The 22604-nt window shown below is 38.6% G+C and overlaps 1 protein-coding gene across 1 annotated transcript; it reads right to left on the reverse strand.

Moving 5' to 3' along the window:
• Positions 1 to 1258: 1258 nt before the first annotated feature.
• LOC141910667 (neuropilin-1-like) lies at positions 1259 to 16120 on the reverse strand. Its single transcript, XM_074801417.1, has 9 exons — positions 16109 to 16120; positions 12570 to 12651; positions 9385 to 9562; positions 8992 to 9182; positions 7087 to 7275; positions 6576 to 6720; positions 3200 to 3279; positions 2628 to 2789; positions 1259 to 1650 (listed from the first exon to the last, which is right to left on the reverse strand). The coding sequence occupies exons 2-9, from the start codon at positions 12649 to 12651 to the stop codon at positions 1259 to 1261; spliced, it is 1419 nt and encodes a 472-aa protein (XP_074657518.1). The 5' UTR covers positions 16109 to 16120.
• Positions 16121 to 22604: the final 6484 nt, after the last annotated feature.

Here is a 22604-nt window from a genome sequence, read left to right on the forward strand (position 1 = left end):
AATCAAAAATCCTTCTAAAAACAGGGTTTCGTTTAACCCGAATACCTTATGGACAAAACTGTCGGACGTGAAGAAGCAAATTGTCGATTACTGTGTGATATTATTCGCGTAAAAATGTGATCTGTAGATGGGTTTCTTTTCTGCGCCACATTGTGAATAGAATGGGTATTACTTCAATTCAAATTAACCAATAACTGTTATCCAAGTTAAAATACAAAATTTCATATATTTCCATACTTCATTGCTTTACCACTACTAGACCTACACTCTTTTATCAATCTATATGTTGAGGCTATATTATACCTACTGATTGTCAATATTAGTGCAGCAATGGGTTTCATATACCATTGCCATTTCACGGCGGATATAACATTCTATGCTGCTATTTCGCGGCGGATAGTTTCGCGTTGTTACAGGTAATGACCGATACACGGTTCGAACTCGAGAGTACCTTTCAATTAGTTCAGCAGCTGAGAACTCTTTAACAAATCTAACTGGATACGCGCCATCATTACAGATATATTTACAAAGCCACAGTTTAAATAATGTAATTTGAAAACAGTTTATTGACTGTAAAGCCTTTTTTAGTTGTGGAGTATGGGTTTTTCGAGAAAGAAGTGGTAGGGCGAAGGGAAAAAATTTAAAAAATTTTCATAATAGGCGTTTTAAAATGGAAGAGAACAGGAAAATATTAAAAACCAAAGTTGTTTATTATTTGAGTATTTTTTACATAGAACATCGGAAGGACTGCAGAAAAAACTTGATGAATTTTATTCAAATGGTAGGAAAAATGAAAAAAAAAAACATTTTTGCAAATCTTAAATTAGAAAAATGATGGACATGACAAGTTATTAGATTGAAAATCAAGACGGACATAGCAAAACTTGTTCCTTAAATTGAAAAATTGTGATGAAATACGATTTAGAACTAAAAATGTGTTTTAATTTGATGATTTTTGCAGAATTCTGGGAGGCGTATCCGTACTCCAAGTAATTAAAAAGGCATAAAGCATAAAATGAAAAGTTTGTTATAATAAACTTGTCTGAGATTTTATGGAAAAACTACTCGGGATATTTATGTAAAAACATAAAAAAACATTTATTTACATTCATACATAGATATGTACATGTACATCAGTTTGAAATGATTGTTTCTCTTAAGGAAAATTCATAAATCCGGAGGAGCTTTTTTCATTCAAAAGTCAGTTACCTCGAACCTAATCTTTTCATACCGGTAATTTCTCGATCAATCATTGACGTCATAACTGGTCAACTGTCTCGTCATCTGACTGGCAGCTAAGTATTAATTGGTACGCTTTATTCTTATCGTGCGGGTCTATTCGCGTCGTAACTTGCTGCTGATTTTCGAACGTCACCGATTCCGCGCCTTTAATTGGTTTCCGGCGGCCATTTTGTTGCGTGAAAGTGCCGTTCTTAGAGTTCCTCGATCGGCGCGTCTCCCCGTTCATGCGTCCCGCCGGCTGGTCTTGGTCCATTTTCTGCAGTTTTACCGCCAGGCTCTGCTCTTCGGACGGGGAATTGGCCATCCGTCGACGCCGCCGACATATCACTACGGCCACGACGATGACGATCACCGATAGGACGAAAAATACCGATATGATGATTCCCAATTGCAAACCGATTCCATGACCTGCAAAAGATTTATCACATCAAGAAGTGGCAAAGCTCTGAAAGCGAAGAACGTAGTAGGAGCAGTATTTTTGGGCCATATCATTCTAAAGCGAAGTTCATAAAAGTGTAAGTTTAAATGTATACAAGCGAAGTACACATTATGATATTCTTGTTCTGTACAAATATCCTTTATTAAAGGAGCAAATAAAAATGTACATTTAAGCTCGGAAGAGCATCGCGGAAGTACGGAAGGGCATCGGGGCCATATGATTTTAAGTCGAAATTGTTTACTTAGTAAGCCAAATTTCAACTTGGATAGAAATGGTAGCAATGACCATGATGCGATCTTTTGGGGGATTTTCCTGTTGTGGACGGAATGGAAAAAGTCTGGAGGGCAAATTAATGGATCATTTTTAAACGAGCGATGATTTATCGTTCATATCTTCTCTTATTATGTGGGGAAACGTGCAATGTTTATTTTATTGCCCGAAGCGTAAATTCATTTCGTAACGCGCTTCTGCGACGCCAGAATCGAAATTCATATCAATTTTCCAATTCCACGCAATTGCCTCGTATCGATATAGTTTCTCTGGCGAAAAGGCGAGATTTGCTGTCAAGTCGTGTATACGGATGCTTTTATAAAAGCGTACGTATAGATGAATAGGATGGGGTTGTTTTGCCGGCGGCGAAGCATCGGTATTATACACAGTTGTTGTAACGGAGAAGCGATAATTGACACACCTTACTGCTGTAAACAATATATTGTACGGCATATGCGCGTTCTCCAGACAAAAATGGAAACTCGTTAGCATTTTGATCTGACATCGATTGCCTTCTCCCTAGACATAAACGCTACGCTTTTGAATTCAATGGTTTGTTTTCGCTGGTGGTATGGTGGCAATATGTATATTAAAGGTTTTGCCACTGAAGAAACGGAGCGCTGGAAACCTTAAAATGTATATCTCGATTAGAATCGTGATTCTACCCAGCACTTACAGTTTTCCTCATCGCTTTTGTCGTAGAAGCCGCAGTTCGGTATCTTGTTACACTCAAACTCTTTGGCGATGCAGTATCGTTTCAAGTCGTTGCACAACATTCCGGCCGAGTCCATGCACGTCACACCGCCGGCGCACCAGAAACCGTCTTCACACGCGCCTTCTGTAGCTACTACACGTGGAGCAAGGAAATAAATCAAACAACGTTATAAATTTACAAAAGACTTAGGCTTATAAAGGCTTTTGTCACTATGAAACCCACTAAGAACTATGAAAGCTGATATCAGATAAAATAGAGCAGTTTTTCTCGTGTTTTTCTTTCGTAATCAATTCACAAAGGAAACGATTTGAGAGAATGTGTTTTGGAAAGTGTCCAATCTTAAGGTATGAAAATTTAGTGGCGTTAGATAATAATAGATATGATAGGACGGTAGCTAATTTTTTTTCTAAGAAATACTTGGAATCCGCCCGTCGACCGGTCGGACTTACAACATCTTAGGTCGGACTTGCAATCGATTGAAATGATAAAAAATTCGGATAAGTGCGATCATGCGCGCACGCATGCACGTATACCTTTGCTTGGAATCTGCACTGCTGTCCAGACGAGTCTAAATCCCTTGTTTCCACGGGCATTCGAAGCACCAGCCCTGTACCTGAATTAATGAAAAATTGCCGTGTGAAGATGAACCGTGCGACCCATCGGTAATAGAATGACGGCGTGATTTTAGAAAAGTTCGCGTGCTAAGATGCGACTGGTAAATAATGTATCGATAGAACAAGCTGTTAAAGAAGAAGCGGGTGACGGTACGAAATGTAGTGCGGAGGTTGGAACTGGAGAATTCGCAGTGTTTTTAGGGTGGTCGAATCACAGCCGTAGCCAAATAAAATAATTTAGCACAGCCAAAAAATTGGACCAGGCCCACACTATAATCGTACAACGCCTCTCGTTTTGAAGCCAAAATTGAAGATCTCTTGGCCTGTGTAGATTGCCTTGTTAAAGTTACTAGGTTTATACCAGCAATCAGCATGTCAAGATAGACATCTTAGTCTCGCCCGAATTCAGGTAAACGCAAAGTAAAGAATTCGTTTGTGTAATGAATTTCTTATGGCGATAATTGCCGCTTCACAAGCCTTTGACTGTTTTAAACTTTAGAGTTATCAATCTTCGTATCACTATGTGCCGCAAAATAATATTGTTTGTATCATAAGAGATTGTTTGTATCATTAAATTATTGGTGTTCAAATATTCTGGCGCGAGTCCAGTATACGGCATTATACATGTAGTGCGTGCGTAGAGTGTAGCGCTATTCGGTCAGTGTTTACAGCAAGTGACAGTTGACAGTCGACAGCTAGGGTAAACGATGAGAAGAGGTGGCAACCTATCTCACATAACTGTAATATTGCAGTTTTGTCATTTGCCTTAACAGCCATTTCTGTTCATAGTTTTCAATGTTTCTCATAAATCCAGTGCGTATATACGTAATCGGATGATTGGATAATATTGATTCGAAACACCAGAAAGCCACGCATGTTTAACCTTTGGAATATGTTCACCAGGGCATTTTCCCTCAGTGCGATGCTTATATTAGATAAGCTTCCGTGTACATTTCCCTATAAAAACAAAATATCACGAACCAATTTTTTTCAGTACAGATAGCCGATTCGAGTATGAATTCCGACGTAATCTCAAAAAGCACCGGGAATAATTGATTTCGTGGCAGAAGAAAAGACGATTAGGTAGGTGCCTCCCTGATATATGCAATCACACGGAACCTAAGTGCTGTGTGGGTTGTTTACTGTCAACCATCCTGTTGAGTCATCACCTAACTGGTGTGTAGGAGTAGGATGTCTGCTGTCAACTGTCCTGTAAGCTATCATCCAGGGCCCGGTTTTATAGACTGGTATTATCTTTAACCAGGGGTTAAAGGGTGTCGCTTGTCATCAGCTGTAAACTAACGTCACTTATATCGAGGATCCATTTTGTCCATTAATAGATTTCTAAATTCGCCAATTCGCAACAACTTACTCTTGCACTATAACGCCGTATATCGGACTTGCGTCTATTTACCTTTATTTCACGGTTGATATAATAAACCATTTTACAGTTGCTAGCCGCCATTTTGTTAGGGTACTTTTGTCCTGTATTGTTGGGTCATTTTTTTCTCTTTTTTTAATAACTATCCGTGATGCGTGTTATATCATATTTCATCTGTCCCTGGGTGGATTTTGACAGTTTCAGCAACATTCAAACCGTGTGAATCTCTAGTTTTCAGTTATGTAAAAGTCATTTCTAATATTTGCAACAATGCGACATGGGAGCGATATATAAATCGGTGGTCAGTTTTTGCCGTGCGCATAAAAATCCAGGGTACTGAACTTTGAAGTTCGTTATTTTCAGAAATAAGTTTCCAAAAAATCCAAACATTTCAAGAACTGTGCGCATAAACGTCCCCTTTCAGGTGAACTTTAAAATTTTCAGATATCTTGCCAAGTTTTTATCCTATGGCTCTTTAACTGCAGCGCGTGTATTGTCATTCCGAGATTCGGCGCCATTTTCTTTGCGTGTATTTCAGTATATGAGTGTTATTTTTTCACTTTCACTACACTTGTCTCCACGGAAAATGGTTTTAATTGTTGGTATGTGTATCAGGTGTTAATATTACGTTATTTATACAATATAATAGATCGAAGACATTAGAGAGGTTGGGGTTTGAAGGATTTTTCTGACCAGTTTCAGCAACAGAGACTGAGCGGTATTTTGATCACGCGCCCATTCGAAGTTGCGCGCGGGAAGAGAATAGGCATATATTGAGATGGTAGAAGTAAAGAAATATAACACTCAAAATCGAGTATGATGACCATTTAAATCAGTAGTCCATTAATCAATTTACACTATCTACTGAAATTAGATGGATGGAGAAGTGGTCAAAAAGCTGTACATATGGGGTGGGGGAAATATTCAGCTACTTTCTATGAATACTTTCTATTAAGTACACAAAAGATCGATTAGATCGGGAAGAAAATATAAGAAAACGTTTTCTTGTTTTGGTGGTGATATATCAAGTTTCAAGTCTGAATGTCAGACACAGTTGATAAAAAGTAAAAAGTGACATCTACCATCACAAAAACGCAAGTAGTGTGTGGATTGCATTTACAACAAATGAGTGATAATTTGGGTTTTCTTGGGTGCATGTACGTAAGCCTCTGCCTGCCGTAAAAGCGGTTACCATTACAGCCATTACGAACTAGCGCCGGAGAACGGAATACAGTATTAATGCCGTAATATTTAAAAAATGATACACATACCAACAATTAAAACCATTTTCCGTGGAGACAAGTGTAGTGAAAGTGAAAAAATAACACTCATATACTGAAATACACGCAAAGAAAACAGCGCCGAATCTCGGAATGACAATACACGCGCTGCAGTTAAAGAGCCATAGGATAAAAACTTGGCAAGATATCTGAAAATTTTAAAGTTCACCTGAAAGGGGACGTTTATGCGCACAGTTCTTGAAATGTTTGGATTTTTTGGAAACTTATTTCTGAAAATAACGAACTTCAAAGTTCAGTACCCTGGATTTTTATGCGCACGGCAAAAACTGACCACCGATTTATATATCGCTCCCATGTCGCATTGTTGCAAATATTAGAAATGATTTTTACATAACTGAAAACTAGAGATTCACACGGTTTGAATGTTGCTGAAACTGTCAAAATCCACCCAGAGACAGATGAAATATGATATAACACGCATCACGGATAGTTATTAAAAAAGAGAAAAAAATGACCCAACAATACAGGACAAAAGTACCCTAACAAAATGGCGGCTAGCAACTGTAAAATGGTTTATTGTACATGTACATTATCTTCAGCTTATCGCATAATATCTAATAATAAAATCGGGACAAATTGACCGTGGCCTAATTGCATTGCGATAGCGGCTTACCTTACGACGACACGAAATCCCGTCGACAAAAAATCTTTAACTCTTTGTTCGTATAGAGACAGTTGGCCGCAAACTCGTTCTTCCGGTCGATCTGTTACGGTGGCGAAACCGTTATATATCGAAACAGCAGTACCTTCACATTTCACTGCAAGAAAATTCAATATCATATTTTTGAGTATTTCATTTATACGTTGTTATATTTGAGATTTTCATCTTTTGAAGGCTCAGTCAAATCACGGGGTCGCGAGAGGTGTGCGGACGAGAAAATATTTCGACTTATAAAGGTCCAGAAAACGTCCCTCTTGAGCCTCGAATTTAGAAAATTAAGACAATTTCAAGGATTCAGAAATAATGATGATTTCTATTTCATCATAATTAGATCGAATACAAAATTACAAATGGAGTACATAACAGAATTAGTGGATTGATGGTCGGGTCATAAATGCTCATACATGAATGCCCATTTGCTTTCAGCGCGCAAGTAAGCTTTTGCTACCGTATATTAAATTACCTGTTGGTCCAAGGTCTAATTCATGGAACGTCAGCAATATCCGCTTATGTCTTTCGACCTTAATCATCCACGTGCATTCTAGATCAGGTATAAACGGCTTAGGGTAACCGGGAGATGTAAGTACGCCACCCGGGCCTGTCATATAATCGGCACCACATAATTCACTGGACGGAGGAAATGGTTGCCACCCTGAAAAAGATATATTTTCAATGCTAATTTACGATACCGTTTGAAACGAAGCGAGTATTAAATGGTCGTATTCGAATCGACAAAAATAAAACTCCCTCGTGCGTGTTTCAACATAAATGACTTAAGGCGCGTTTTTGAAACAAGTAACGAAACGACCACGATTGATTTGACAGATAATAACCAACCGAAATCCGTTTGAAAGCTCGAGCTAATATAGCGAAACATGACAATTTTTACATTTCATCGCATAGATTCACACGCAATTAACGATCATGAAATTATAATTACGTACATCGAGTCACAACATTGCGGGGTTTACTCAAAACGGAAAGGGGATAAGACGAGCGGAACCGGCTCGCGAGTGGAATTCGATCGGACTATGTAACATTGGTTCGGTTTGTCGGGGGAGTTAACACCTATATAATGAATCTATTTGATACGGCGCAATGGAAGCCTATTTTCCAATGTCATCGCTAACGATTGTATGTTTTCTAATTGTGCTACCAGTATAAAGATGGCTGCCTCTTACCCCACCCATGCCATCATGAACTTGCCTAATGATTACATTTGGTAATCGCGTTACCGCCGTAAAGATGAAGCTGTTAGGTAATTGAACAAATAATGGCAATTTGTGGAATTTCTATGGAAGGTATTGTACACAGGGATTCGTATCACAGTTACAGATACTGTAAAAACGATAATCTGTTAATCCAGTGTCTAATGTATGCCTATCTATTCAATATAACACGAGACACTGAATCAACAGTTATCGTGTTTACAATCTTTTACAACTATACGTTACGAGCCCCCGTTGTTTTGAAGATACGAATATGATACGTAATATAGCGATTTATTTTGAGAGACCGAATTCCTCAGTCACACAAACACAGTTCCACAAGCCTTTTTTGTTGCATTTGTTAAAGGTTGCGCGTAGTTATTAAAAGGCAAAGCGTTTATCGGGGTTTACCTTGTGACGTATTATCGAAAGATTCTGAAACACAATGGTTAGTATACAAATAACATCGAACTGAACTTGTTAATACGCTAATGCAGTAACGAACATGTCATTCGTAAAGGTTTCCACTGAATTGATATAGCAGTTGATTCAGTCCGTACTAAAAACACAAATTCTGTACGGCTAGAGGAACCATAAAAAATTTCACATTGGCCGTTTCTTTATTGTTTTCTCGCTTGAAAACAAAAAATGGACTAACGTAAAGAATTTTTCATCTAGTATCTAGCCGTTCAGAAAAATTTTTCAAACCGAAATGCTTTGTTTTCTCGCGCGGGAAAACCGAAATATTTTTAGTATGGACCGAATCAGTCACCATAGAATTGATATATCATTGTTATGATATCTTTGTTTTACTATATTTGAGATTTTCGATTAGTCTCGTATGCGCCAACCGCCTCAATACCGCTGCGATATCATGACCCTAGAGCGCGAATGCCGAAAGTCTAATCAAGAGAAACCGATGCGTGGATTTGGAAATTTCCATTTCAGCTTCAGACAATTCGTGGACAAATTCGATTTATTAATAATCAATGCACCGTGCGATGGTCGTCTATACGAATCTAAAGCCGTTATGTCACCATCACCCCAGAGAGATTGCGGCGTCGAGCGAATCGCTCCTTTGAAACTAATGTTCATTTGTGAAAGACAGATAATAGCTCGAGTCGGTATTATTAAAGCCATTGCGAGCGAGATAAACCTACTTTCTGAGAGGAACTCGTATTTCGCTTTGAATCCTCGGTGTCCGCGGACATAATCCGACTTGAAAATCACTTCTAATTTCGGATACTTTGATATGATAGGTTGTGGAATGATGTCGCCGCACAAACGACCCAGCTTATAGGGTTGGCCGTCGTGGTCTACGGCTAGGATGTCGACATAATCAAACAAACATCTGGAAAAGTACATGATAAAAAAATGATCAACAAAATTTTAATCGCCAGAAGTAGAACTCAAAGAAATCAAGCACGATTCGTGTGATAGAAAAAATACAATCATGATCTAAATTAGAAAATCTATATGGAATATTACTAAATATGTTATTATATGAAATCGAAAGCTATCGAATAAGAAAACGAAAAAAGACGATGAATTACCCCGCTTCACTCCTAACTTCTAACTCAAAGGCAACAAAATCGAGACGGATTCGTTCGTCTAATGTCCCGGATATGATGTATTTACAGTAGGTGCGGTCGGGGTAGTTGTTTGGAAAGTTCGGAGTTGTGAATGTACCTCCGGGTACGGTGTGACTCGAAAAATGGTACTCGCATTTTGCTAAAAGTAAAGAACACGCATGTATCACATTTTTGAACTATATCAACGCGTTTTTTTACACGAATACTTGATTTCGAACAACAAACATTTAAACATTTAACGGAGACAGACTGCGAGTAGAATGATAACCACAATCGGATGTGGTGCATTAATAACGTGTATGAACCCCATAAGGCCTTGTCTAATAACTCGAAGTACGTATTTGTTTCAAGAAAAAAATGGAGGGCGAAGGGAAAATTGAAATAGAGAAAACATTTATAATATGGCTTTTGGAAATGGAAGTGAACAGGAAATTTATTTTTCATTTTTTGAGTATTTTCAACATTTAAATCTCGGAAGGACTGCAGAAAAAGATTTAATTGGAATGAATTTGGTTCAAATGATGGGAGAAATGGAAAAACATTTTTAATGCAAATCACGAGACTGATAATCAAGATGAACATGACTTTTACAAGTTACTAGATTGAAAATCAAGATGGACATAACAGAAAGAAATTTTTATGGAAATGTTCTAATGAAAACACGAAGGACTAGAAAAATTATTTTTTCTTTGTAATTCGATAGTACTTGTAGAGTTTAAGGAGGCGGATCTGCACTCCTATATTTGTTTTAGGAGTACGGATCTTTTCCCCATCATTTTCTAGTAATTAAAGAAAAAGCCTAACAGATGAGTCGGGTTGCCTACAGTTCAACGAAAATTAAATTTTGTTCATTAAAAATGTTAAGCAGCTCTAATAATTGTCAGTAAGATTGTAATTTTCACTGGAAAGTTCCTATGCTTCTGATTAGATATTTGATTGTGTATGAACTTCAGTAACTACTCTTTAGAAACTAATCGGATGAACGAAGACAAATATTGTTACTGACATGAAGATATGGTTTTAGAAACGAAGTAATCGCGCCGTCCGTTCAGCGACTGGAATGCCATTTCAATTTTACAAATCCAATTTCGAAATACGTCGATGCACGACTCCACCTATTTGACAGACGCCAAATAATTGAATGACCCGAAATGCTTCGCTGGAATTAAATTTGATAAAAAAGGTTTTTTTGTATCGCCCGCGTTACTGATTCTTTAGTTCAATTACTACCAGGTCACTGACGAATACTTCGTTCGCTGAGGTAGGAGCCAGCGAATTATTCGGATAATCAATAGGTCGCTCAGTTATAACTGGGTAATGAGTCAGAAAACAGTGCGGAATAAAGAGTTATTTGCATTTTAATGAAAGATTTGTATATGTCGCTCGCAAAATTGAAACGCTTGACGTTTACACAGCGTTATCTAGGCAATCAGTAGGTCCCTTCGTCGTCAGGATTAATATTATACGTATATACAAACATACACATACATGGCAGATTCTCGACTCATATCGCTAAAATTGCTATGTTTGATTTTCTATTGAATGCAAACCACTTCCATCGGCATTGAGGATATACCGCGCTTCGAGAGACCTGCAACTAGATTACCGTTGAAGGGTACGTTCTTGTAATGTGGTTATGACTGGAGCGAGCATTAACAGTGTCGTCACCGCGGGAAAGGCAATTTAATTTCATCCTAATCTCGACTCATGATGGTAATGGTGTATAAAGTGAAAGTTGCACAACTAATATCGCAATTCCCTTCACCCTCGAGGTAGAAACGTTCTGAAGGAAACACGCGTTTGCGCGACTGAATGAAACCAGGAAATTAACGATATTTCAACGCGCGAAAAAACCATTCCTTGAAACTAAATATTTGAAGATAACCTGAATATAATCATATTTGTTTATATGACTTTCATTCTTCGGTAGACCATGGGGGAGGGATCGTCCATCTATTTATTTGGTCCTATTTTAACGATGTATCGGGAAGCAATGGTGGCCTTGGAAATGGTGGCCGGTCGCTTTCATCCCTTGCCTTTCCCGACCGACAAAAGCTGAGAGAACCCCAATCATTGATTGATTTGATATAGTGATAGTATCAGAATTTGAAATAATGCAAAAGAACACAAGCTCTATTAGTTTCGCTCGCAACAAAGAGAGGTGTTTGGGTAAACACAACATGCAACTTCTATCCCGCATGGTGGCGTGACAAGTGGTCTAGCGTTTACCAATCAACTTCGACCTAAATCTAGGCATCATATTTCTACCAAATATACATTGGATTCATTTGTCTACTCAGTGATTGGTATAGTTTTCATTGATAATCGAGAGAAAAGTTAATCTTTCGATTTTAACTGAAAGTAGACGAAATGGGGAACCCGCAATACCAGCTATCTCATCCGATGGCGTGTGAAGAGCACTCGGTCCTACGCTCTCAAAATTAGTTCATTTTCGATGAAGCTTGAACTGAATTTTCAGTCTCCCGAATCCGCATATTATCAAAGGACCTACCAAATATACAATAATTTAATTTTTCTACTCAGACATCGGCATAGTTTTCATTTAAAATTGATTTACTAAAAAAGACAGTGGATGCCAAGTTACTACTAGCGAACCTGGTGGATCCTCGCACGCTATAAGTGAAATCCTTGATTGTCACAGTAGCAATGCTGGTACCCCAATGAACGCGGAAAACCGTATAACTACTAGCGCGCATAGCGGATCCTTGCTTGCCATAAGCGGAATCTTCGATTGCCACAGTAGTGTCGGAGGTTCCCCATATTCCCTTATGACGTTCTCGGCCACACCGGATTGGGGGGACTGTCAAGTGATTATATCGCGGTCAATATGGCTGTGCGGAGTAGCGAAGATATGAGGATTTTTCAACGCGGATGTCAGCAACGCATCAGTGGTTGAAGTAGAAACAAGAGCCTCTGAAGCGGTTGTAGGTAAATATAACATCGATCGAAAACAAACCCCGACGATGATATACGGCGGTGATATATGCGTCAATGCCGCCATACCGCCGATCTTTAGAAACAAACGTACCCCTGGACAAACACACACATGCAATGAACTTCGTCTTAAGTTAATTAATTTCTACGTAGAATAGAAAATGTAATAAGTGTTTGCGTATATGATTTACCATTGCATCCAGCGATGTCGATGATCGTGAATAGAAAAACGGGAAGAGGGAACAAATCGTGAATGGAACTCGTGAACTTCATCTGAAATGAAAAAAAACGAATGTAAATTAGATTCATAAGACCTGCGATAAAAATATTCCTGATGATCGAGAATGCGTATACGTCTTTATGTATTTTTGTTATGATGAATTATGCAGGAGTCAGTAAAGTGGTTTTGATAGATTTGTATAGTGAGTTCAAAAGACGATTGGAAGAAGTCATTCACTTTCAACCGACATATCTAACTGACAGAACTGGGTCCGCGGACGCTTCCGTAGGTTATTGTCCATTTCCGACGAGTATCACGTCAAAAGTTCAATATTTATCTGCGACCCAAATCGGAGGACGGGCCTCATGTACCGCGAGCAACAGTAATAGTAATTTAATTTCTATAGCGCTCTTTTCACAATGTTCAACGGCGCTTTCCACTAAATTGGTACAATCACTTCTAGCCTATAATCCTAACCATTTATCAGTCATCTCTCCCTCGGGAGAAGTAACATCCGAGCAGCTGCTATAGGCGCTCAGGAGTCGTAATCATTTACTCCTGGGTGAAGAGAGGCAATGAGGATGAGTGTCTTGGCCGGGGACACTACCGTAATCTCCGGGGTTTGAACCCACGACCTGGGCGAACGTCGGTTATCGGAGTAAGTCGACTATAGTCGAACTAAAGAAACAGAATGTCAGTTAGTCGGAACTATGGTCCAGAAATGATCGACCACGGGATTGAGCACGGTCGCTGCAGTTCCAACCCATTCCTAAGATGGCCGACACTGTGAAATACGTTACGACCGAACTATAGTGCGTTCGACCACTAGTAGTTCCGACCACTAGTCGACTAGCTTCGAAAACCGAAGTTGGCCCTGGCTTCCCAAAGTCGAACGCTCTAACCACCCAACCGCACCGCTCGCTCAGTCGGACACACGGTGAGGCTCATTATTGTACAGTATCATCTAATCATGTAAACAAAATCATACATTTATAGCATTAGCAAAATCGGCAGAAAAGAATGATCACACTTCTGGCTAAATCTATGTAGAATTCATGTCAATTCGCTAATGCAATTGATATCCTATGCGCAATTATCTTTTGAGCAAATGACATTAACAGATACTAGCTAATTAAGGTTGTATCCAATTATCAATCCATCTAATCACCGGGAGGGTATGAAGTTCTAAACACCAGCGATATAGAATCGTTTCGCACGGGATGAAATCCTCGCGCGTAATCAATTAAAAAAACGCGCTGAAGGGACCCGATGATGTAACGCGTTCTTAATTAAAAACCGCGTATATCTAATTGACTTCCGACTTCTCCTCACAACGAGATATCGTTTACGCTGTATACAGCGCCCGTAAAAAAAGATCGTATACTCGTTTGTGTGCTGTTGCGATAAATTTGCTAAATACACCGAATGATTCTATTAGCAACGCGTGACATAAGATCCAGCCGCGTTGAAAATCACGACCTTCGATGACGTATTTAATCGACGCACGGTCGAGCCTTAATTCTAAATATAAAATGCATTTTTTTGCTCTCAACCTCACGAGAATTACACGCGGTTTCCACATAAATCGATATGATTTTATCCTTAATAGGAGTGTTAATGCGTTCGTCCTAATGACCATTTCCGCTAAACGCAGCGTGGTTTTTTTCGGGGGGGGGGGGGGGGTTGCACTCACCTCGACGCAAAATTCTTTGATATAAGCCTATGAACGAGATTGCAGCGCGGACAGAGTTCCTAATGAGTAAATGGACATTAAGGTAACAGGCGTATACGTACGTAAATATATCAGCAGCAGCAGATCAAGGGTGTATCGGATAAACTCGTTGTCTGGCATGGTAGTTATTTGGATAACATTTTCCGATGAAATGTGCCATTATGTAGTCAATTTAATGGATCACGCGCTATCGGAGTTGGATACGGTGTATCTACAGCGAGTCGTGGCATCGAAAAACGACAAACTATCTTAAAGGACATCCGAGGGTGGATTTAGGGGGGGGGGATTGGACTGGGTGGAGTGGTCCATCTTCTTTTGAATTCGTGCTCTCTAAAAAGTCGATGAAAAAATAATAAGTCTGGAAGAAAATTCTTAGAAAGACGAAAAAATCCAAAATGGGTTCTGATAAGGACAAGAAAAGTTGCTTCTATCCTAGATTTTCTGTTGGAGGGCCACCAGAACCCCCACCAATGTTTCGCGCTTGCAACGCTCACATAACCAAATCTACCCTTCGAAAATTAATTGCCGAGTAAGGTCCACTTTTAAAGAACCCTAGATACGCCCTTGCTGTTCTCTGAGTAAAAAGGGGAAAAACGTTTGATTAAAGTGACTGAACCTTGGTAGCACAGTGGAATTTTAAGTCCAATTTGAACCTCAACATCGGTAGATTCGATTGTTATGGCCAAAATAAAATTACGGCCTGGTCTGGTCTTCCATTGACTTTTTGTAACTATAGACCATGGACCTGGAAAAATTGCCAATACTTAACAACAGAACAGCATCATAAAGTCTGACCATTATTCGTAAAATCAACATACGAAAAGGCTTTTAAATTAACACTGCATCTAATTCATGACTGGGTAAAACTGCATCCTTGGTGGAGGATTGTAATGTTGCTCGATACATAAATTGTTATGCAATTCCTATCAACTTAATGGTAAAAGTAACATTCATATAATATGTTTACGTTTGTTTCTTTTCTAAAAAGTAATAAAACAAGGTAAAAAATTCTATCTTTAAGAATCCAAAGTAGATTGATTGGAACGCTCATTGCGAATGTCGCGGCGTGATTCGATTGGGTCTGCATCCGACACACAGATTGACTTACCTTGTCCCGAGGTGATGGGTAAACGTCGTGATAAACACAGAAAGTCAATGTTGATGATGGTGCCGGCTTATACGTGCATTTGGCTAATTATACCAACCGTAGAAAGATCGATGTAGTGTCATTTGCGATACATATTTCATACATCAGGCGTCTAATCATCGATACACACAGCCTTATAGTAATTCGGTCGATGTAACGGGTCAAGTTGGTTACTGCAGACCGTATTCACGAGCCCGGTTTTACCGTATATGCATTTCTGGCGTAAATAATTGAAAACCGTCAGTACATAGCGATAAAATCTATATAACAAGTGCCGGTGATGACGAGAAATCGAATGGAAAATCTTTACCTCGCCGTGTATGGAAGACAACGATACATATATATGTTAACGTCACATAGTATACTTATATAGCATTCACAAATGCTAGAAGAGATAATCGAGATGAACACAGATCATTTTATCAGAGGCCGACTTCCAAACGACTCGAATTTACCAGGGTATTCTCACCTTCAGTATTGAAATGTTCGTTGAACGCAGTATTTTAATTCTATAAGTTTTTGCGTGGGTGTGTCGACTTATAATACAGATCGCTAAGATGCACGTTAAGAGCTGCGAACCACTGGTATAGACTGGTTTACGAAGTACGTAGTTTGCTTAGCAGGAACTCACCGATAATTTCACGCTGTTTCTCTCTGGTCGAAACACGTCTTGCAGTTAATAAGCATCATTATATGTTATTCAACCTATGTCATTATCGAATGCCAGGGTTCGGGAACAACACACACGACCAACAGCAGCCCCGGCTGTTGGTGCACGCGTTGACTGATGGTGAATGTGTCCTCGACGTTTAATGACGCCTAAGGGCAGCGCTAGCAATTCAGGAAAATATTTGTGCGTCGTACACTCGTATGCTTATCGGACAAACAGTCGTGACAGGTCGAAAATAAAACTAATTTCGTTATCATTTGTTCCACGCTGATGACAAATCCTGAAGCATCGTTGACAATGAGTACTCTGTCTATTGCGACTGTGAATATCGACGAACGAAAACGCTGATAATACAAATGCGGCGATATTTTCATTTATGAAAAAAATCAATTTCGGTTAATACTTTTTCGGGTATGTGTAGCCACTGAACGCGCGGGTTTTGATTGTTGGTTTTATATTGGACAATTTACGCAGTGACACTGATGATACTTATGCCCACTAACTGATGACGTATCTACAGTCATCAGAGGGATTTTTCTTCTCCGGCTATGATATTATATATGTACATATTGGTTTTCGAATACCCTTTCATCAAATCAGAAAGAAATGGAAGAACAATTATCTCCGTACGCGCGGAATATGTTAGCGATGATGGATGACATGGTTGAAATTTTCGTCGAGAAAACCCAATGTTCAAATACCCACAAGGAATCTTGAACGACTCGCGAAATACGCAAGTGAAGTACGTTAGAAATCTGTGAAGTGCCGTCTTAAAATGTCGACAAAACCAAGTATAGCATAGGTTTACTAGATTGAATACTTCATCTTGTCATACAGCTGAAGATATATAATTTCCACGGTTAATATTCGCGAGGCGCGGCTTGTGAAATATAAGCCCTATGCAATTTTGGAAACAGCATGACGATTGTTGCAACAGATATAGCGATAATCTTCAAGGGTACCGCTAGAACGACTTATTTTCAAATGAATATCGACTGATAATTTAGACCATTTATGCTAGAAGCAGTGTCGTCTGCGTAGATGAAGCGGCCTTCTGCGTTGTCAGGTGATTTTGGACGGAGAACGGAAAGACGTGTCATGTCGTATCCCCATATGGCAAGAAATATATCTCACGCAACGTGATGTTGTTAAGCTGATTGCATTAACAAATTCCGAGTGAAGCTAAATTGAAATATACGTATAGTTTAAGTTCTTTCGTAATTTGTAACGTCGCGGCTAAAGCATAATCTTCTTCGCTCTGTCGTCTGGCCTCCCTGTGATGATCGAGGGACATATATCGATGACCGATAATCACAAAGATTTAGAAATTCGACTGGATAAATTGCGTTATGAATTGGTTATGAAAATCCCGCGGCCGATTTCACACGTGTATAGCCATTCCTGGCTAGTAATTGGCCGACGGACTTCAGTAAATCTGGATAGCGTGTGAAGACAAGCGAATGCCGGGTAATTGAAGGGACAGCCCGCGGAGGAGAGTTAATCTTGAATACATATACATGTATAGACATAGCGATAATCTTCAAGGAAACCGCCGAGACGCTGGATCAATCTTATATAGATTTTACTTGATTAATCAACTTAGTAACTGGCATCACTATCGGCTAGAAACTAATGTATTAGGACGATCAACACTTCACGTAACTATTTCGCATTTCTGTCTGCTTATGTCCCGCCGACTGCTGCGATAATCCCCTATCACAATCTGAGCCTGATAACTTAATGCACGTTGTTGAACGATTAAGGAATTCATTCGGACACGACGCAACAGTTATCTTCGGCCCATCATTAAACATAAAGGGCTATAAACTTCAAGTTTTTATTCGTTATTTACGTACTCCTCGTGCCTTGCACCGATTGAAAAGACCCACCTGTTATTTCGAAATATAACCGAACGTTATAAGCAATGTATTCATTGATATCATATACAATATCAATAATTATTAAAAATATATGTATCCTATAGGCAAGACTTGTGTTTGAACATTTTCTATCAATATTCATATGATATATATCTAATCGATGTGAGTTTATTTGTAGCGCTTAGTACAATCATGCAGATACTATGATATATTTCACTGTATATGTACCTTTCTGTAGCATAATGATTGCCGTATATGTTTCAATTAATCTTCTCTCAAAAAATGTTACAAGTAAAGCAAGTTTTGCGAAAACTATGAGTTGAGCATAAACGAATAGTATATACAATGTACCAAAGTATCAAGAATAAGGCTGAAATAGAAAGACCGGTTGAAATCTAGTAAATTGTTATTGGGGCAACATGGGATATAGGCCGGTGTTCAAAAGTTCAATTGTCGCGGTAACAATTTCAATTGCTATTACGGCATTTTTCAAAACACCATCCTTATCGCAAAGAACTGACCCAACCTGCCATGTTTTAGATCACTGATTGAAGAGCCAAGCCGACGGTAACATAAAGCCTTAACTAATCGACTGTCTAACCAAAATCTCTCGTAAGTTCACGACAAGTAACGTATAGAATATCGCCAGTCGATTAGCCAACCGTCAATTCTGTAAGAAACGTGATGCGGATGCGTGCGTGTACATCTAGGAAAAAATCCTGCAGACACACAAGACTTGAATTAAAATTGCCGCGGTGGATACGTATGGAAATTTGATTAATTCTATTATCAAAGCAAAGAGGTTTATCGACGTTTATATTTCTAACGAGTGCATCGACGGTTTATTTCTCTTTTCTCTCATTCATGCTAGACTAGTGAAAAGACATTTACAACAATTCTGATTTGCATTCGTGTATTAGTTTAATATGTATACATATACGTGATTGATATTTGTACATCTGAATGTTCCTTTTGTCGTCGTTTGCTCTCGGTTCGAAATGAGATTCTATTCACATTGTAATATGTATAACGTTACTGCATTTTGCCCGTTTGAAAGCGCGGTATTGTCTTTGTATTTCTATATAATCGTAGAGCTCATCGTCAGAGGTTTTATAGCGCCGGTATATCGAGGGATGATCCGCTCGCGAGATGAATTGTATCGCCGTGACCACTGCGCCGGGGTGACCGTTAAAAATGAAAAATCGCCGCGTGACAGTGGAAAGTATTCTATCCTATCTCCTATTCCCCACAAATCCACAGAGAATGGGATAGGCTATGTATGATCGTAGAGGAAAGATGGGATGATCATTGGACACTCAAAACAAAGTGGTGTATGAAACGTACACGCGTTACAACTGTAGAACTTGGTCCAAAACCTAAGCGGCCATATCTATTTTTCTATAATCTACGAAAAAAATCTAAAATCTTTTCTCATTACTGACGACGCGTTGAAAGAGGTTTGTGTCCCACAACTAAGAGCATGTAAGTTACTAAAAAATCAAAATGAGAATATACGTCCGAATAATTCCGATCCGGATGTTTATAAATCCAATATTGACGAATGATAAACCATGTTTGTGGGTACGCTCTTTGTTTGGCCAGTGGTACAAGAGAGCAAATGGCATCCCATATTGATTATCACAAAATGGCGGCTAGAAATACACTAGGTATAGTTACGTGAATAGTGACATGGTAATAGTTTAAAGGTATGTTTATATGTATTATCCAAACGTTTCATTATAAGTGTGATACCCGGTATCTGATAATGTATATATATATATATACTCGTTAAATTACACCGTAAACAAGTTAACTCGGTAATGTGTTCATTTCAGATACATTCCATCCGGCCAAAGACACCAGTTTTACGTAGGCTGACTCTTTAAGAAGACTGTATATAAAAGCACCATAAAATCAAGAAAGATAAACTTACCTATATGCATGTATATTATACGTAGAACGCAGCAAAATCTATTCTATTTGTTTCTCGAATTGAGTACGTCACCGCGTGGCGATATTTCAAATATAATTCCATCGGAACAGTTTCATATTCCGTACTTCTTCGAACGGTAAACACACGCTTAATGACTCCGGTTTCTGTCGTACACTGCGAATGTCTTTGGGATAACTGCGGAATCGATATCGATATTACAGCCTCCAGAATGCAACCAACAGAACAAATAGGCTACAGGGATAATACGGGTATAAACCCGCGGTGAATATAACATGTCAATTGATTTAACTCCACTTAAAATCATCACCGGCAGCGGATTTCAGGTTTGCGCGTCTCCTGTTGCCTTCTTTGCGAGTGGTTTTGTATGTAAAAGAGCTGCCAGTTGTAATCGAGAATACACCAAGACGTATACGACAGTCATATAAATTTAAGGCCGTTCCATTTTGTCGCCAAATTTCGATCCATTATCTGAGCGTGAAATTTCAAAATACCTCGTTAATGAATTGAAGGCCTTACCCTCACACGGAATTTTTACACGTACTGAAAGATGATGTCAATCAGTGAATTTCTATAAATGTGTGATGAAAATTCTAGCTTTGGCTGGATTCATATTGTGACCGATTGTAATCCATTTTCATAAGGAAATTCATATTGGTCACGATGTACGTGTATATGGTTTCAAATAATGCTTTCATGGATGAATTGACTATCAGAAACGAAACGGATTTATCTCATAACCACACACACACGGTAAAGCCAAAATCGGATGCCTTCGCTATATATGGTTTTCGGGGGTCTAAAAAGTATATCTGTATTATAAGCGTCAGTGTAATGGACAAACTAAATCACGGCGTCCGCTTTCGGAAAATAATCTCTTTACATCCACGGTGAAACGATGTAATGTGATGTACAATCCGTGCTAGGTGAAGTGCGTTACTCGATCGGGAACAAGTGGTCTCAAAGTTTTTGTGGATAGCTATTCAATCACACGCCACCAAACTCCCACTAATATAATTGCCGATAGAATATATCACCGCTCGCGCTGTAACAGTCACGTGCGCTAACGAATAAACCATTTACCGGAAAACCGAGCAATCGTCTAGCGAGAAACTAATTTTCCCCCATGAGTAGATTTGCAGTGCCGGACCCATAATGATAGATATATATTCTTATTAATACCGTATACCGCGTACAAACCAGCTCGTAAGTTAAGCTAAATGTAAGCCATCACGATTTATTTGTTTTTTTATATGAAGAGATGACCAGATGAAAAATTGCGTGTATGTATCAATGTACTGAAAATTGAAGCTGCTAGTAATGATATTACTGGAAATACTCGATACATAGCGTTCACGAAAACTGTAAATACGATTTGCGGTCAGCAGCGCATTTTATTTCTCCCTATTGTGGTGTTTAGACCACGTTTCCAAAAATCTACGTATTCTATAGTAAGATAAAGCAATTCCAAAGTGAAGTTCATATATAGTGCGTAAATCCAGGCATAATGGCATAATGTTCTTAACGGATCTTCATAAAATTGCAAGGATGTATTCAGTTGTTCAAAGTAAAAAATGATATGTTGGTATTTCATCTATAGACATTGTCTGATATGTCAGAAGAGATCTTGTACAAGACAGAAGTTTATTCCTGAAAGAATAAAGAAGAATTGAATAGAATAGCTTATTCCTCTCTAACTAAAACATAGGTACATAGAGGTTACAAGAATTTATACAACAAAATTTGATCTATAATTTACAAAGCTTAAAAAGAAACGAAAATCAATATTGAATAAATTGATGATAAAGATAAAATACGTATATAGGCTACATGTAATCTACCTAAGTAATTTGAGGCCAACATTTACAAATCAAGGGAGTTCAATTAGGATATTACTACGTATTTACAGTATAAAATAGTTCTGTGGTGATGCCACCTACAATATATAAAAACACATTTTGAATGACATCTACTATGATTACAGATACAGTCAACTTGTACCTTATATCAGGTAGCAATCAAGCCTATCAGATTAATTCATATTCCGACCTGGTTCGCCCAGCAGACTGTATCTCAATTATACGCCCAGTTACCATTGCGAAAATTAGTATCTAGATACTTCTGACGAAGAGTGCTTCGTTGATTTTCATTTGGTACACATGTAACTTCATCGAATAACAATCGATACCCTATAATATTTTTTTCCATATTCCGTCCACTGTGGGGTAAGACTATGGTGAAATGCCTGCATCTCAGTTATAACAGTCATATCACTACCTAAGTGAGTGCTATCTAGATTCATATTTACTATTCAAACCTACAAATATTTAGAAAGCTGAGATCTTCATAATCTTTATCGCTGCTTTGCAGCTATCTTTTTCAGTTGAATCCATAATTTCAACTGACGTGCGGTCATCCGAAACTCCAAATAAGCGTCACGGAAAGCGCCCAGTCTAATTTATCTATAAGAAACGTACCGGTACCTCAAATGGTTTATCGCGTAAAAACATCAATGTATTGAATTGGATTGAATTTATTACCTATACACGTAATACATCACAATCTCTGTATTCATTTCATCCGTGGTAGGTGAATATTTCTGGGTTTTCTATTCACGAGCATTGCA

Source organism: Tubulanus polymorphus, chromosome 1 (assembly GCF_964204645.1).
Source record: "Tubulanus polymorphus chromosome 1, tnTubPoly1.2, whole genome shotgun sequence".
Taxonomy (NCBI): domain Eukaryota; kingdom Metazoa; phylum Nemertea; class Palaeonemertea; order Tubulaniformes; family Tubulanidae; genus Tubulanus; species Tubulanus polymorphus.

Excerpts from the sequence above, each read along its gene's own strand:
- LOC141910667 (XM_074801417.1), bottom strand. The coding sequence starts at position 12,651 with ATGAAGTTCACGAGTTCCATTCACGATTTGTTCCCTCTTCCCGTTTTT. Across the intron at positions 6,721-7,086 it reads ATTAGACCTTGGACCAACAG|TGAAATGTGAAGGTACTGCT; the intron begins GTAATTTAATAT and ends ATTTTCTTGCAG. Across the intron at positions 1,651-2,627 it reads CAAAAGCGATGAGGAAAACT|GTCATGGAATCGGTTTGCAA; the intron begins GTAAGTGCTGGG and ends AATCTTTTGCAG.